The sequence below is a fragment of the Cannabis sativa genome, chromosome 1 (genome assembly GCF_029168945.1).
Source record: "Cannabis sativa cultivar Pink pepper isolate KNU-18-1 chromosome 1, ASM2916894v1, whole genome shotgun sequence".
NCBI classification, from domain to species: Eukaryota; Viridiplantae; Streptophyta; class Magnoliopsida; order Rosales; family Cannabaceae; genus Cannabis; species Cannabis sativa.
This window is the reverse complement of record NC_083601.1, coordinates 61,682,393-61,701,184: the sequence shown is the minus strand read 5'-3', so window position 1 is coordinate 61,701,184 and position 18,792 is coordinate 61,682,393. Positions and strand designations below refer to the sequence as shown.

Sequence of the window (18,792 nt, the reverse complement as noted above, 5' to 3'; positions counted from 1 at the left end):
GTTCTGGAAAGAACATAGCATTTCTCCAAATGCAAGTAAACTCTTGTTGTAGATTATCATATCAGTAAAACCCTGTGTCTGATAAATCTAGGAAACTTTATTCACATAGTCATGTTTACTTTCCAATATGATGACAACACAATAAACATGATCAAGTATGTGAAAAGGGTTTAAGATGAATTTATAAATCAAATAGACAAGCAATTGATAAAGTGAACCAAAACATACACAAATGAATGAAAAATACTTCTGTTTCTTTATTGATGTTGAATAAAATAGATTACATTGAAATGGAGTTTTATTTAGGGCATGAAACCCAACAAACTCCCACTTGCACTAATATAAAACTAATTAGTACATGTCAATTAATCCTAAATTCTGGCGGTGCTTTTCAAAGGCTGTCACGGCCAGGACTTTGGTAAATGGATCAGCTAGGTTGTCCTCTGTGTCAACTTTCTCAACTAGTACATCCCCTCTTGCCATGTATTCTCTGATAATGTGATACTTCCTTTCAATGTGTTTGCTTCTCTTGTGGCTTCGAGGTTCTTTACTGTTTGCCATTGCTCCATTGTTATCACAAAGTAAGACCAGAGGCTTTTCCATTCCATTAACAACACCTATACTGGTGAAGAACTTTCTAAGCCAGACAAGTTCTTTAGCAGCTTCGGCTGCTGCTATGTATTCAACTTCCATAGTTGAGTCCGATATCGCGGTTTGTTTAGCACTTCTCCAAACCACTGCTCCACCCCCAAGACTAAACACCATCCCAGATGTAGATTTCCTGTCTTCAAGACTTGCCTGGAAATCTGAATCAGTGTAGCCTATGGGATTCAAAGCACCACCCTTGTAGACTAACACAAGATTCCTTGTACTCTTCAAGTATTTCAGAATATACTTAACTGCATTCCAATGTTCATGTCCTGGATTAGACTGATACCTGCTCACGATTCCCACTGCATAGCATATGTCAGGTCTAGTGCATAACATTGCATACATTAGACTTCCAACTGCAGAGGCATAGGGAATTTTCGCCATGTCCTCTATCTCTTGAGGATCAGTCGGAGACTGTTCCTTAGATAGACGAATACCATATCTAGAAGGCATGTTTGCCCTATTGGTGTTGTTCATGGAGAATCTCTCTAAGACTTTGTCTATGTACGTTGTTTGAGAGAGAGCAAGAGATCTGTTCTTCCAGTTTCTAATAATCTGAATACCAAGAACATAGGCTGCTTCACCAAAATCTTTCATATTGAATTGAGTGTTGAGCCATTCCTTGATGTGAGTCATTTTCTTGACATTGTTCCCAATAATCAAAATGTCATCAACATAAAGGACCAGGAATACTACTATTTGGTCTTCCTTGAGTTGGTAAACACGAGGTTCATCTTCATTCTGAAGAAAGTCGTAGGTCTTGATGATTTCATCAAACCTTTTGTTCCATGAGCGAGAAGCTTGCTTAAGTCCATAGATAGACCTATTTACTTTGCAAACTTTCTTTTCCTGCCCAGGAAGAACATAACCTTCTGGTTGCTCCATATAGATGGTTTCTTCAAGTACCCCATTAAGGAAGGCAGTCTTTACATCCATTTGCCAGATTTCATAATCGAAAGCAGCAGCTATGGAGAGAAGAATTCGGATGGATTTGAGCATGGCAACAGGACTAAAATTTTCCTCATAGTCCACGCCTTCTCTTTGGGTATAACCCTTGGCTACAAGTCTAGCTTTAAAAGTTTCGACTTCGCCTCCAGCTCCTCTTTTCTTCTTGTAAACCCACTTGCATCCTATCGGATGATAATCGTCAGGTGCGTCTACATATTCCCAGACTTTGTTCTTTTTCATGGAATCCATTTCTGAATCCATGCCGGCCGACCATCGTTTCCGTTGCGGACTAGCCATTGCCTGTTTATAGGTCAATGGATCGTCATCAATACCGTCACCTACGACCATATTGATTTCACCATCCAAGCCATAACGAGCAGGTTTTGTTGAAACCCTCCCACTACAACGAGGTACGGTGGTCTTCTGAACAGAAACTTTAGTAGTAGATTTCTCAGTTTGTTTAGCTGAGGGAGTGGGATTGTCTTCTTCACGAGTGGAAGAGGACGGAACATTGGAAGGACTTAAATCTGATAGCCATTCCTCTAGAACAACTTTACTTTTCGGTTTATAGTCTTTAATATATAGTTCTCTTCAAGGAAAGTAGCATTTGTAGAAACAAACACTTTGTTATCCTTGTGACTATAAAATAGTCCACCCCTAGTCTCTTTAGAATTTCCGACAAACATGCATACTTCGGTACGTGATTCAAGTTTGCCTTCTTTCATTCTTAAGACATGAGCAGGGCACCCCCAAATTCTGTAATGGCGTAAACTAGGTGTACGACCAATCCAAAGTTCGACGGGTGTCTTAGGGACTGCTTTAGATGGAACAACATTTAAAATGTCATTTGCCATCTGAATAGCATATCCCCAGAAGGACGTAGACAGAGTTGAATAACTCAGCATAGACCTAACCATTTCCAAAAGAGTGCGATTTCTTCTTTCTGCAACTCCATTTTGTTGTGGAGTGCTTGGGGCAGTGTATTGGGATTCAATTCCAAGTTCAATTAAATGATCTTTAAACTGCATATCCATATATTCTCCACCCCTATCAGTTCGCAAGATCTTTAATGTTTTACCTAATTGGGTTGAGCCAATGCGTGAAAATCCTGAAACTTTGCAAATGTTTCAGATTTCTTATGCATAAGGTAAATATGTCCATAGTAATCGTCAATGAAAGTGACAAAATACTCATAACCACCTCGGGCTTTGCCATTCAAAGGTCCATAGACATCGGAATGCACTAACCCTAGGTGTTGTTTGGCACGCTCTCCCTTTGCAGAGAAAGAACGTTTAGTCATTTTTCCTTTTAGACAGGACTCTCATACTGACAGTTCACCTAGGACGACATTTTTCAATGGACCGTCTTTGGTTAGCTTATTGAGTCTATCAAAGCCTATATGACCTAAACGTAAATGCCATAGATATGTTTCATTATGATCAACAATCTTTTGCTTTTTGTGGTTTCTAGGTTTAGCTACTTTAAACAGTTCGTTATGTAGGGCAAATGGTGCTTCTGGTCTAAGAACATAAAGCCCCTGTTCCATGGATGCAACACAAATCTGAATGTCATTTCGAGAAATGGTAGAACCAGAATTCGAAAAATCTAATTTGTATTGTTGCAATTGTAAGCATGAACCAGAAACCAAGTTTCTACTGAAATTTGGAATGTATAAGACATTGTCTAATTCCAAATTTTTGTTTTGAAACTTGAGTTTGGCTTTTCCTCTACCTCTAACCGAAACCATTTCGCCGTTACCAACTTTAAGTTTCAACTCTCCGGATTTCAAATAATTCCAATTCTCAAGCAATTGCAATGAACAACTTACATGGTTTGTAGACCTAGAATCAAGAATCCAAATGGATTTATCATTCTCTAACACACATGATTCGAAGACTAAAGCATTACTGCTTATTCGTTTATTAATTGTTGTTCTTGCTGCTTCATTTTGTTGTGAAGTATAACTTGAGGAAGTGGAATCACTTTCTCTTATCTTCTCAACTAAGCTTGAAGTAGTAGGATTTATGGAGTTATGAACTATTTGCTCTTCAGAGTGAACAATTCCCAGCTTACCTGCTTTCTGGAATTTAAAGTCCATCATGAGCATATGTGAAGTATTACTCTGACAAGGAGTTTATAACTTCAAGTTCAATTGCTAAGATATTAACTAGGAGTGGAATGGGAAGAGGGTTATAGACACTACAACACATCAATAAAACAGAAGTAAAGTTTTGGTTCAAAACTCATACACAAGTTAAGAAAATAACAAATAACCACATATGTTATAAAAATACTAAATCTAACATAGTTTATTTTCCAAGGTTTCCAACATAATGAAATACAGTGTCCCGGTAGGTGAGAGTCAAAGATAACATTAGTTGAATAGAGTTGTCAGCTCATCTAAAATAAAACCATTTTAGCAACCTTTTATTCGATCAAAATGAGAATCCAACGTTGTCCCGGTAGGCGAGAGTCAAGGTTATTCTCATTTTATGAGCTTCCACCATTGTTTCATGTTTTATGAGTTTATCTCTAAGTAGTCACCGTAGGGGAGAGTCTAATAGAGACGAAAACTCACAAAACACTTATCAAATGAAATCTTACGGTGTTAAAAGTGTTCAACGAATAACCATCCATAGGGGGATGAAGTCTAGCGTCTCGAGGTTATATTGAAAAAAAAAATTTAACTATTGTAAGACCAACAATGGAGATCGAATATCTTTTGATTAAAGCTCATTATTTAAAAATAATATATGTATTTTGTATAATTATTTTATTCGATATTATAATAATGAAAAATTACAAACTAAAGTTGGTTTAAATAAAAAATCAACTTCAATTAATTTTCAATTATTATTTAATTTGAAAAATAAATTTAAATAAATATCGAACAAGTTCCATATTATAATAATGAAAAATTACAAATCAAAGTTGGTTTAAATAAAAAATCTTTAATTAAATTGCAATTATTATTTAAATTCGAAAAATAAATTCGAATAATAAATGGAACAAATTTGAAAAAATCTTGTTTAAGTTGTTTTAGAATAATCTAAAAAATCAACTTAAATATCTTTCAAATCAGATTTAATTAAATTAAAATTAAGTTATAACCACTTAATTTGAAGATATTCCATTTTAAGTTAATATTCGAAAAGATATTTACCTAAAAAATATCTAAAATATTCCATTTTAAGTTAATATTCGAAAAGATATTAACTTAAAAAATATCTTAAAGAATCTTAATAACCAATGCCTAAAATTCGTCAACTTAATTTTGAAATTCTAAATCCAAAAGATATTCAGATTTAAGTTGGTTAGTTGTAGATAACTAAATATCAACTTAAATAGGAATATTTAATGAAAAATTTAAATTAAGTTTCAGAAAGAATCTAGATGGTTATAATTCTATATTTAATTAAATACAAGAAAATATATATAGTTTAGCTTAGAATATAAAATTCTTTAAACTATGGTTTTCTTAAATTAATTTCAAAATAAATGAAACTAATTATGTTGCTAATCAATTTTATTAGGTTAATCTAGTGTAATTAACCTAGTACAGTTATTCAAATCAGGCAAATGGGCCTTCACAATTGGGGTGGTTCATGTGAGGGGGTGCTGGGTTCAGTATGTCGTACCCACTACCATGGCTCCCAACTCTCACACAAGGCCCAAAAGAGAGGAATTTAACCTTAAAATGAACAACTGTTATTAATTGAATAAGCCCAAAAACTAAATGGGCCTAAATAAAATCTATCAAGAACTATGATAATTTATTTAGCAACAACAACCTATATGCATCTATAATGAAATTAAACACATAGGCTCACACAGGCACACTTTGGATGGGTCCTATCATGTTGCTAGGTCATACACAGATGAAAGAAGATTGTAAATATACTTCTTACAAATTATTTACTTGACCAAGGGAGCCATCAGATCATTAGATCTGGCAAAAAGTAACCATGGCTATTTGCAATCAAGTAATAATAGGTTTTGAAAACTTACACACAAGCTAAAACACATACTCCTGCAACAAGGTTAGATGGATAGTTGGATGTAAGATTTATTTAATTTTAATTTCAAAATAATTAATTAAATAAAAAAAATATTTTCGAAAATTTAAATAAAAAAAATTTTGAAAATTCGAAATTAAAAAAAAATTAAATTTAAAATTAAACCTACAATTTTGAAAAATTAGGTTTCAACCAACCTAAATATCATTTCAAAATTTGCTAACTACTTTTAAAAATTAAATGTTATTTTATAAATAAAAATTAAATAAAAAATTAAAAAAGATAAATGAATATCTTTTTCAGATTTTAACTGTAATTTAAATAAATAAAATAACAAAATTTAAAAGTTAGCAAAATATCTTACATCTATTTAAAATTACATGATTATAGTTATCTTATTTTAAATTTAAATAAAGTCAAATTATTAAAAAAAAATTAATTTAAAAAATTTAAAATCTGACCTTAAATTTAAAAAATAAGATAAGATATAATTAAATTTTAAAAAAGTAAGATAGATAATTAAGCAAATAAGATAGATACTAACTATTTTTTAAATTCAAATTACACTAATATTATGAATTAAATTTAAAAAATATTAAATTAATTCATTATGATAATTAGAGTTGAATTAGGAATAGTAATAGTATAAATACAGAACTTCACAAAAAATCGGAAGTTAATTCCATGAAAAAGCATGAAAAAACGACGAAAAACGAAAAAATTGCGAGTTGTACGGACAGTATGCAAAGTATGCATTGCATACTGTCCGCGCGCGCAGCTAGGGGTGCATGGGCGAGAGAACTCGGCGCAAGAGGCTGCCAGCAGCCTCTCCGCGCGCGAAGCCCAGGAATTCAGACAAAAACCTTGTCTGCGCGCGTGCTGTCCGAGGGACAAGCCTCGTGCGCGCGCGCGTGTCCCTGTTGCTCAACCCCGATATTTTTCGAAACTTCAAAAAATCATAACTAATTCAAATTAAATCGAAATTGAGTTCTGTAAAAAAGTAACTTGCTTAATTTTTTTCCATACTATCCAATAAAAATAATTCCAGAAAAAGATATTCAATTATTTTTTACGAAAAATTCACAAACATCAATCAATCATCAAATAACACTCAATACAACATGATACCATCCAAAAAACATTAAACAATCGTTTGAAAGTCCAAATTTCATGCAAGAAAATCAATTACCATGGCTCTGAGGCCAGTTTTTGGAATTATTTTACCAGGATCTTAGATCTACTCACAAGTATGTTTATTAACACCCTAAATATGAACTTTCTAAAACGATGAAATAAACACGTATAAAGTTTAAGAAACCTTACATTGGGTGCAGCAGAATTAAATGACTCCTTCCGTTCAGATCTCTAACCCTTGTATCCTTTCTGTAGCAGAGTATTATCAAGATCTGAACCTGGATCTCTTTGTTTGAATCATTGATGCTGAAACTCCTTTGCTGATGATCTTTCTTCACAATCTTCCTCACTATGATTGAGGTATTGCTTGCTGTGTGTGGGCAATACTCTAATCACTAAGGTGTTTCGAAATTATCAAGGAAGAAGAGAGAGAGAGGTTGGCGGCCAAGGTAGAGAGAGAGGCTCAGGTTTTTTTGAATGAAAAGTGTAATTTTCCTGAAGCCTTCACTATCTATTTATAGCATTCCGCTAGGGTTAGGTTTGAATTATTTGGCATTAAAATAATGAAAATATCAGTTTAAAATGCCTACAAAAGTGGCCGGCCATGGCTTATTGGGTTTGGGCCTTGCTTTTTGCAATTTTGCAATTTTAACACTTTTGTATCTGATTTTCTCAAAAACGCCAATTTTCTAATTCAACCATTTAAATGCCAATTCTAACTATTTAATAACTATAAATAATTACTAAATAATATTGTCATTTATCATATTTATTAATTGAACCATACAAAGTATCCTAATTAACAAATATGCCCCTAATAACTCTTTCTTTACAATTTTGCCCTTACTTAGTGAAAATTTCACAAATATACATAGTCTTATTTGAGAATTATAATTGATTAATCAAAACCAATTACATGAGTCTTACAAACAATATTATCTCAACTAGTGCGGGGACCATGGGTCTATATAACCGAGCTTCCAATAAGTAGATCAAGAATTTAGCACTAAAATTCACTAACTTAATAATTATTCATTGAATCCAAGTATAGAACTTAGAATTGCACTCTCAGTATATAGAATGCTCTATATGTTCCACCATATAGGCGCATCATTAGTTATCCATTGTTATAATCCTAATTTGATCAATGATCCTCTATATGAATGATCTACACTGTAAAGGGATTAGATTACCGTAACACCCTACTATGTATTTTATCCTTAAAACACTTGACCCCGTACAAATGATATTTCAGCTTATGTGAAATGAGTACTCCACCATTTATGTTCGTTTGGTCAAGCTCGAAGGAGATCATCCTTTGCTTACTATTCGCCAGATAGAAGCTATAGATTCCATGTTTATGCTAGCACTCCCACTCAATTGCACTACCGTGTTCCCAAAATGTACGTATCACCCTGACGTAAAAGTAGGCTTAACTAACAAATCAAAGAACACGAATAGCCTTTCAAAATTGAGCCTAATCATAACAGGATTAAGAACATTTGATCTAGGATCAACTTGGCGATATTGACTTGAATAGATTTTACGGTAAGTTTAATTAAATCTAAGTTAAAGTTCAATATCGTTCCCTTCCGATGCATACTCCATGCATCCAACCTGAGCTTTACTTTAACCAATGTTCTGGAAAAGAACATAGTATTTCTCCAAATGCAAGTAAACTCTTGTTGTAAATTATCATATCAGTAAAACCCTGTGTCTGATAAATCTAGGAAACTTTATTCACATAGTCATGTTTACTTTCCAATGTGATGACAGCACAATAAACAGGATCAAGTATGTGAAAAGGGTTTAAGATGAATTTATAAATCAAATAGACAAGCAATTGATAAAGTGAACCAAAACATACACAAATGAATGAAAAATACTTCTGTTTCTTTATTGATGTTGAATAAAATAGATTACATTGAAATGGAGTTTTATTTAGGGCATAAAACCCAACAAAATGATCCTAAAGCTTATTTGGAGTGGGAAACTAAAATGGAGATGGTGTTTGATTGTCACAACTACTCGGAGATAAAGAAGGTTAAGTTGGCTGCAATTGAATTCACCAATTATGCCATTGTTTGGTGGGATAAATTACTGATTAATAGGAGGTGGAATAGAGAGCCACCTGTGGACACTTGGGAGGAGATGAAAATGCTTATGAGGAAGCGTTTTGTACCCAGCCACTATTATAGGGGATTGTATCAAAAGTTGCAGAGGCTAATTCAAGGCTCCAAGAGCGTGGATGAGTATTACAAGGAGATGGAGGTAGCTATGATCCGGGCTAACATAGAAGAGGACCGAGAAGCCACCATGGCTAGGTTTTTGCACGGTTTAAATCGTGAGATTGCGGATATAGTCGAGTTGCAACATTATGTTGAGTTGACAGATATGGTGCATCAAGCCATAAAGGTGGAGGAACAACTCAAACGAAAGGGAATGGCTAGGAGGGGACAACTTATGGCTACCACCAGCCCATGGAAGGCAGCTCCAAGGAGGGATGAGCAGCTGCAAAATAAGCCAAAATTTGAACCCTCAAAGAATGTCAAACCAACGCCTGCCACTACTTTAGGTAACACCGAGACTTGTACTTCTAAAACACGTGATATTAAGTGTTTTAAATGTCAGGGGCGGGGACAGATAGCCAGCGAGTGTGTAAACAAAAGGGTGATGATGGTAAACGCCCAAGGAGAGCTTGCGTCGGAGGATGAGGAAGAAGTAGATGATGATGACATGCCACATTTGGAAGATGCCGATGATGAGCAAAATTCTGTGGTTGGAGATTTATTAGTAGCAAGGCGCATTCTCAATGTGCAGCAGGTCAAGGAGGAGGAAAGTAACCAAAGGGAGAACTTGTTTCATACTTGGTGCTTTGTCAATAACAAAGTTTGCAGTGTCATTATCGATGGAGGGAGTTGCACAAATGTAGCCAGCACTTATTTGGTGGAGAAACTAGCCTTAACCACCTTAAAACATCCTCATCCTTACTGGCTTCAGTGGCTGAATGATTGTGGGGAAATCAAGGTGACAAGGCAAGTGTTGGTGGCATTATCCATTGGCAAATATGAGCATAAGGTGCTTTGTGATGTGGTTCCTATGCATGCATGCCATTTATTGTTGGGAAGACCATGGCAGTATGATCTGAGGGTTACATATGATGTATTCACAAATAGGTACTCTTTCACTCTTAAAAAGCAACCTATTACTCTTGTGCCATGAACTCCAAAACATGTCATGGAGGACCAACTAAAATTACAAAGATCAAATGAAAAAAAGAAAGAAAAAGGAAGGAAGGCTGAAATTGAAAACAAAGAGTTTAAAAAAAAAAGAAAGAGAGAAAATATTGATCAGAGTGAAAAAGAAAGAGAAAAGATTTCAGCCATAGTGAGAGCAAGAGAGGAAAAATTCAATTACATTGCAAAAAAAAGTGAGATCAAGAGAGTATTATTTTCACACCAGCCCCTTATTGTACTCATGTACAAAGAGGCTCTTTTATGTACTAATGATCTCGTCGGTAGCTTGCCGAGCAATATTGTTTCTCTTTTGCAGGAGTTTGAAGATGTCCTGCCCGAAGAGGTACCATATGGCTTACCTCCAATCCGAGGGATTGAACATCAAATTGATTTCATTCCGGGTGCATCAATTCCAAACTGACCAGCTTATAGGAGCAACCCTGAGGAGACCAAGGAGCTTCAAAGGCAAGTAGATGAATTGTTGGAGAAAGGGTATGTGCGTGAAAGCATGAGTCCTTGTGCGGTTCTAGTGCTATTAGTTCCTAATGGAACCTGGAGGATGTGTGTTGACTGTCGAGCCATCAACAACATAACGGTAAAGTATCGTCATCACATTCCTAGATTAGATGATATGTTGGATGAATTGCATGGTTCTTGTGTCTTTACAAAAATTGATCTTAAGAGTGGATATCATCAGATTAGGATGAAGGAAGGTGATGAATGGAAAACTGCTTTTAAGACTAAATATGGTTTGTATGAGTGGTTAGTGATGCCTTTCGGTTTAACTAATGCTCCAAGCACATTTATGCGTTTGATGAACCATGTTTTGCGTGCATTTATTGGCAGATTCGTAGTTGTGTATTTTGATGATATCCTAATTTATAGTAAAAACTTGGAAGAACATGTGATTCATTTAAAATCTGTTTTGGAAATTCTAAGGAAAGAAAAATTGTTTGCTAACCTCAAGAAGTGCACCTTTTGCACGGATAAGCTTGTGTTTCTTGGTTTTGTTGTTAGTAAGAGAGGAATTGAGGTGGACGAGGAAAAGGTGAAGGCAATCCAAGAGTGGCCAACCCCAAAAACAATCAGCCAAGTGAGGAGTTTTCACGGCTTAGCAAGCTTCTATAGACGGTTTGTGCGTGATTTTAGTAGCTTAGCCACCCCTCTTACTGAAGTCATGAAGAAAAATGTGCCGTTTAAGTGGGGAAAAGAACAAGAAAAGGCATTTAATATGATCAAAGAAAAGTTAACTAATGCACCTTTGCTTGTTTTACCAAACTTTGCTAAAACTTTTGAAATTGAGTGTGATGCTTCAGGAATAGGTATTGGAGCTGTTTTGATGCAAGAAGGTCGTCCAGTTGCTTATTTTAGTGAAAAGTTGAGTGGGGCAGCCGTAAATTACCCCACTTATGATAAAGAGATGTATGCCTTGGTAAGGGCTTTGGAAAATTGGCAGCACTATCTATCGCCAAAGGAATTCGTGATTCACACAGATCATGAATCCTTGAAGCATTCGAAGGGACAACAAAGGTTGAACAAACGCCATGCCAAGTGGGTGGAATTCATTGAAACATTTCCTTATGTGATCAGGTACAAGCAAGGTAAGGAAAATGTGGTGGCTGATGCATTGTCCCGAAGGTATGCTTTACTTTCCATTTTAGATACAAAATTGCTCGGTTTTGAATACATTAAGGATTTGTATGCACAAGATTCTAATTTGGGTGATGTGTTCAATGCATGTTAAAAAGTGGCATTTGGTAAGTTTTATAGGCATGACGGATTTTTGTTTCGGGAAAATAAACTGTGTGCCTATGTGTTCTTTGCGTGACTTGTTTGTGAGAGAAGCTCATGGTGGTGGTTTGATGGGTCATTTTGGTGTAGCTAAGACTTTAGGAGTTTTGCATGATCATTTCTTCTGGCCCCATATGAAACGTGATGTGGAAAGAATCTGTGAGAAGTGTATCACGTGTAAACGGGCTAAGTCTAAGTTGAAACCCCACGGTTTGTACACCCTTTGCCAATACCTAGTGAACCTTGGACTGATATTTCTATGGATTTTGATTTAGGTTTGCCTAGGACTAAGAGGGGTAGAGATTCTATTTTTGTGGTGGTAGATAGATTTTCCAAGATGGCACACTTCATTGCATGTCATAAAACCGATGATGCATCACATATTGCTGATTTGTTCTTCAAAGAAATTGTTAGGTTACATGGCATGCCTAGGACCATTGATCCTGATAGGGATGCAAAGTTTTTGGGTTACTTTTGGAAGACTTTATGGGGAAAATTGGGAACCAAGTTGTTATTTTCTACTACTTGTCATCCACAAACGGATGGTCAAACTGAAGTAGTGAATAGAACTTTGTCTTCTTTATTACGTGCTATCATTAAAAAGAACTTGAAAACATGGGAAGATTGTTTGCCACATGTTGAATTTGCTTACAATAGAAGTATACATTCTTCATCTAAGTTTTCACCATTTGAAATTGCTTATGGCTTTAACCCATTGTCACCTCTGGATTTAACTTCTTTACCTTTGAGTGAACGTGTGAACTTAGATGGCAAAAAGAAAGCAGAATTTGTAAAGATGATTCATGAAAAGGCACGACTGAACATTGAACGGAGGACTAAACAATATGTCCATCAAGCCAACAAGGGGCGCAAGAAGGTAGTGTTTGAACCAGGAGATTGGGTTTGGTTGCACTTAAGGAAGGAACGATTTCCAGAGAAACGGCGTTCAAAACTCCTACCTCGTGGTGATGGACCATTTCAAGTAGTGGAACGCATCAATGATAATGCTTACAAGCTTGACTTACCAGGTGAGTATGGTGTTAGTGCAAGCTTTAATGTTGCTGATTTGTCTCCTTTTGATGTAGGTGATGATTTGAGGACAAATCCTTCTCAAGAGGGGGAGAATGATGCAAACCAAGGAGCTGCTGGACATGCTGATCATTAACATGGGAATGGAGTTAAATTTGCACAAGACCATTTGTCACTTCCTAGTGGCCCAATTACAAGACTTAGAGCCAAACATTTCAAGGAAGCACTAAATGGGCTAATCCAAGAGAATTGGGCTGATTCTAAAAAGACCAAAATGGGTTCAAATAATAATCAAGGCTTAGTCCATGTCATCAAAGCCATTGAAGAGACTAATTAGCATACAAAAACGTGGTCAGCGTGGTTTGAACATTAAAGGGCATGAATCTGTTGAATTTCAAAAGATATTAGGTTGGGAAATAATAATGGCCTTGGTTGGTTATGTTAAATACATTGAATTTAGTCATCTAGATAATTTTGGCAGCCTTAAGAAGTCCAACAGGCTAAAAAAACGTGGGACTTGTTTGTATTAATGTTTGTGTTGCTTTTATAGCTATAGTTTTGACTTTTCCTATTCTTGGAGGGTTGTTCCAAGTATAAAAAGGGGGTACTACGAATTGTAAGGGCATATTATGTTTTTAGAAATATTATTGTGAGGTGTGTTTCTCTTTGTTCTTGAAAGAACTCTTGAACTTATCAAGTTAATCTTGTGGTGTTCAATCAACCAAACTTACCACCTTGATTCTTGAGAGATTCTTAAGTTTCTGGGTGTGGTGTTTCAATCCTTCGTAGTCTTGGTTTTCATCTAGTTAGGTGACGGGTCAAGGCTCAACAAATCTTGTCTACACGATCTTAGGGCTCCAAGCCATCGTTGTTATTGGGTTTCATCACAATTGTTGGTGGAGTTCATATCAAACCATAACCCGATCTAGACGCGAAACTGAATACGGACCCAGACCTAGATTGGGATCGATACCCAGTCCCAGACCCGAACCTCGACCCAAACTTGCGACAGGACTTGCAACCTAGAACCCAGAGCCCAAGACCCGTGATCCGAGACCAGGACCAGAACCTAGACCCGTGCTAGAACCCAGACTCAGACCCAGACCCAGACCCAGACAAAAACCCGGACCAAAACACAGACTGAAACCCAGACCCAAAACCGGACCCAGAACCAGACTCGTAACATAACTCGGACTCGAACTCGTGACTTGGACCCGGACCGAGATCAGGACTGGGACCCAAACCTGGATTAGGACCAAGACCTAAACCTGGACTTGGACTAGAACCTGGACTAGGACCGAGAACCGAGACCGAGATCGGGACCCAAGACCTACTTGGACCTGGGACCTGAGAATCGAACTGTGACTCTACCTAGACAAGGCCAAGACCCGAGACAAGGATCAATACTCAAGACGTACCGAGACCTGCACTCAGACTGGGACCCTAACCTAGACTGGGACCTAGGACCCTAACCTGAATTGGGGACCCAGACCCATGACTCAGGACCCAAGACTAAAACCTAGACCTGAGACCCAAACGAGGACCCAATGTAAGAGCTAGAACTTGACCAGGATCTGGATTTGGACCCGGGACCAAAACCCAAGACCTGAGGCTTGGACCCGACCCATAGTCAGTGTTTAAATCAAGGATTAAACCTATACTTGTACCAGAACCCGAACCCGTGCCTGAACTCAACTAGACTCGACATGTTGTTGATGTTTGGATTTGGGACCAAGACTCTAACCTGAACACTAACACAGACCTAGACCTAGACCAAGACTTAGACCCAGAGCCACACTCAAACCTTAAATTGTACCGTGTGACTCAAAATTGGAACCGAAACTGGAGGCGGACCCTTAAACCCTAAACCCTAAACCCTAAACCTTAAACTCTAAATCATAAACTCTTTACACTTACCCCTAAACCCTAAGCCCTAAACCCTAAACCCTAAATCCCTAAACACTTTACCCAATACCCTAAACCCTAACCCCTAACCTGGACACGGGCCCAGGCCCATACCCATACTGAGATCGGAACCCAGGACCAAGACCCAGACCCGGATCTAGACGCGAACCTAGATCCAAACTCAGGACCTGAACCCGCACACAAACCCAGACCAAAACCTTGTCCGGGACCTAGACGTTGTCTCGGACCCAGATTGGGATCCCTCCCCGGACCCAAATAGGGACCTGGACGCAGATAGGGACCTAGACCCTGACTCAAACCTAAACCCGTACTGGGAGCTAGACTCAGACCCAAACTCAAGATCCCAACCGGAATCTGAACTTGGACCTAGATTGGGACCTGGGATCCGAACCTAGATGGGGGACGTAGACCCTAAACCCGAACTTGGACCTAGACTTGGACCAAGGATCCTGGCCCAGATGGGGGGGACTTGGACACAAAACTGAGCCCTAGATCTGGGACCAAACCCAAAACTCGACCCCAAACTCGAGACACGGGACCCGACCCTGGACCCAAAACCCAGGACCTCACTTCTGAGACACAACCCCAAACCCAGACCCAAACCAAAAGTTAGGACGCGGCCCAAGATCCGGGACCCAAACTAGAATAAAATCGAGATCCAAGACTAAGATCCGAATCTAGACCTAAGGCATCGACCTGACATGTAGTCAGTGTTTGAATCCAGGACCCGGACCCAGATCTGTACCCAGACTCATACCCGGACACAAACCTAAACCCAAACTCAAACCATAACCCATACCGGGACTTGGACCCGGACCGGGACCTGTGACTTAGGACCTAAACCAAGACCTTGACTTGGACCCAAACCGGTACCCGAACCCAAAACCGAACCCTGACCCAAAAACTAGGCCCGGACCCAGGATCTATGAACCAGACTCGTACTTGGGACCCAAAACTCAGACCCATACTAGGATTGGGACATGAAGTCAAACCCGAACTGAAATTGGGACCTGGACTAAGACCAGGACTCAAGAACTGAACCCGAATAGAAACACAAACTTGGACTCGAACCGGGACCTTGGACCTCAATATAGATGGGGGACCCAGACCCAAGAATTGGGCCCCCAAACTGGGACCAGAACTTGGGCCTCGGAACTTGGATCAGGATCCGGGACCCGACCCTAGACCCAAACCTCGACCAAGGACCCACCTTGGGACCTAAGATCCAGGATTCGATGCTTTGACCCGACGCGTAGTCGGTGTCTAGATCTAGGACTTACACGAGAACCCGAACCCAAAGTCGAACTCAAACCATGACCTGGACACAAAACCACACTCGGGAACCAAAATCGAAACTTGAACTAGAACCTGATCAGGATCATGGAACGCGACCGAGACGTAGCGTCGGACCTGAACCCAGATTTGGACCCAACCTCAGACTCTAACTGAGACCGAAACCCAGACCTGAACGTCGACCCAGACTAAAATAAGGACCTGAACCCTGACTCGGCCCCAAAATCAACCTGAACCTGTACCCCATGACTTGAAACTAGAACCGAAACCAGAAGTAGATCAAGACCCAGGACCAGGACCTGGACCTCGACCAAAATCTTTAACCGAAAACCCAAACCTGAATCCAATCCCAAACCAGAAGTAGATCCAAACCCTGACGAGGACCCAAACCTGAAATCGGACCAAGACTGGGACTGAGACCTAGACCCAAACCTAGAGCGAGACCTGGACTAATACCAAGACTTAGGACCTGAACCTGAACCTCTACCCAGACTAGGACCTAGGAACCAGACTTGGATGGGGGACCTAGACCAGGGAACTAGGCCCTGCAACCCAAACCCAGATCAAAATCCGGGACTCGAACCCAAACCAGGACTTGTCCTAGACCTGGGAATCCAAAGTCAGACCTAGACCTGGACCCGAAACCTGCCCCGGACCCAAACCAGGCAGGAACCTAGACAAGAACCCATACAAGGACCAAACCTGAATCGAGACTCGAACCCAAAATCAAACCCGAACCCGGGACCCAAACTCAGACCCATACCCAGAATCAGACCCAAATATAGGCCTGCGCCCGGACCCGAACTCGAGCGCAGACCGAGATCGAAACCCAGGACTTAGACTCGAAACTAAACTGGGACTCAGATTGAGATCGAAACTTAGGACTCGGACATGAACCTAGACCCAGACCTAGGACCCTAACCAACACCCAAAGCCTGATCCGAACCTAGACTGAGATCTGGACCCAAACCCAAACTCGGACTTGGACTTGAACCCCAACCCGAACTCAAACCCAAACTCGAACTCGGAATCGCAATTGGGACTGGAACCGGACTAGGACTTTGACTAGGACCAGGACCAGGACCCAAACCTGAACCCAAACCCAAATAAAAACCCAAACCGAGATGCAAACCCAAACCCCGACTAGGACCAAAACCCGAACCTAGATCGGGACCCAAACCTAGAAAAAAACTGGGACCTAGACCCTAAATTAGGACAGGGACCTGGGCAACGGAACTAGGACTGGGACCCAAGACCCGACCCCAGACCAGGACATGAACCTAGGACCCAGCTCGTGACCCGACACCCGAAATTGAACCAGACTAGGACCCGAGATTGAGATCCAGATCAGGACCCAACGCTTTGACCGAACCCGTAGTTGGTGTTTGGATCTGGGACCCAGCCCCGAACCTGAACCCAAACCAGGAATCGAACACAAACCCAGACCCAAACCCAGTCCCAGACCCAAACTTGGACCCGAATCCGTACCCTGTGATCTGAAATTGGAACCAAAACTAGAAGTAGACCGGGACCCGAGAACGGGACCGAAACAAGGACTTGTACCTGGACTGGAACCGTAACCAGACTAGGACTTAGACTCCAGCCCAGACCTAGACCTGAACCGGGACCCAAACTCGGATCCCAACCCAGACCTGGACTCGGGACCCAAACCTGGACCCGAACTCAGACCCAAACATGGAACAAGACTCGGGACACAGTACTGGGGTCGGGGCCTAGAATCGCACCCGAGTCTCGGTCCCGAACCAGTACTTAGACTTGGGACCTAGGACCAGAACCGGAACCAGATCGTGACACGTGAAAGGTATCCAGATTTAGGACTCAGGCAAGGACTCGAACCCAGACCCGGGACCCAAAATAGGAAACTGTACAACAACTTCCAAAATAGGACCCTTGAACAAGACGAGGACCGTGACCAGGACTCGGAACCAGACCTAGAACCGAACTCAGACCTAGCCCCAGACCCAAACTAAGACCGAAACTCGGGCCCAGTCACGATCGTGTACCCAGATCGAGATCGAGCCCCAAACTAAAACCTGGACCAGGACCTAGACCTGGGACCCAATCCAAGACACAGACTCGGACCTAGATAGGGATCTCGATACGAACCTGGACTCGAACCATGACCAGGACCCAGACCGGGATAGAAACTCAGGACCTAAATTCGGACTGAGACCCAGATCCAGACCTTCACCCGCACCTGGGACCTGAACTCAGACCTGACCCGAACCTAGACCTAGACTGGGATTTTGACCTAGACCCAAACTCGGACATAGACTCAGACCAGGACTCATACCTCAACCAAAACCCCAACCCAAACATTGAATCAAAGTCGATACGAGGATTAGGACCCAAACCCGAACATGGACCCAGATTAGGACCTAGGACCCGGACCTAGATTGAGGACCTAGACTTGGGCCTCGGAACACAAACCCAGATCGAAACTCGGGACTCGGACCCGAACCTGGACCTAGACTCGAACCCAGATCTGGACCCAAACCTAGATCAGAACCCAAACAAAGACTCGGACCGGGACATGAACCCCGATCGGGTCGTGGACTCGAATTGGGACCTAGGACTCAAACATGGATTGGGGACCTAAACCGAGGACACGGGCATCAGAACTAGGACTGAGACCCAAGCCCCGACCCCAGACTAGGATCCAGACCTAGGACCTGGACCAGGATCTGGGGCCTGAAGTGGAACTAGACTAGGACCTGAGACTGTCATCAAAATTTGGACCCAGGGCT

The 18,792-nt window shown here is 40.2% G+C and overlaps 1 protein-coding gene and 1 pseudogene across 1 annotated transcript; one reads left to right on the top strand and one right to left on the bottom strand.

The window, feature by feature from the left end:
- Positions 1-651: 651 nt before the first annotated feature.
- Positions 652-1,180, bottom strand: LOC133029430 (secreted RxLR effector protein 161-like; the record flags this gene model as incomplete). Its single annotated transcript, XM_061101898.1, has 1 exon — positions 652-1,180. A coding segment is annotated over exon 1 (477 nt), but the record flags the coding sequence as incomplete, so codon positions are not given.
- A 1,775-nt stretch (positions 1,181-2,955) lies between these two features.
- LOC115702063 (uncharacterized) lies at positions 2,956-13,166 on the top strand (annotated as a pseudogene).
- The last annotated feature ends 5,626 nt before the right edge of the window (positions 13,167-18,792 follow it).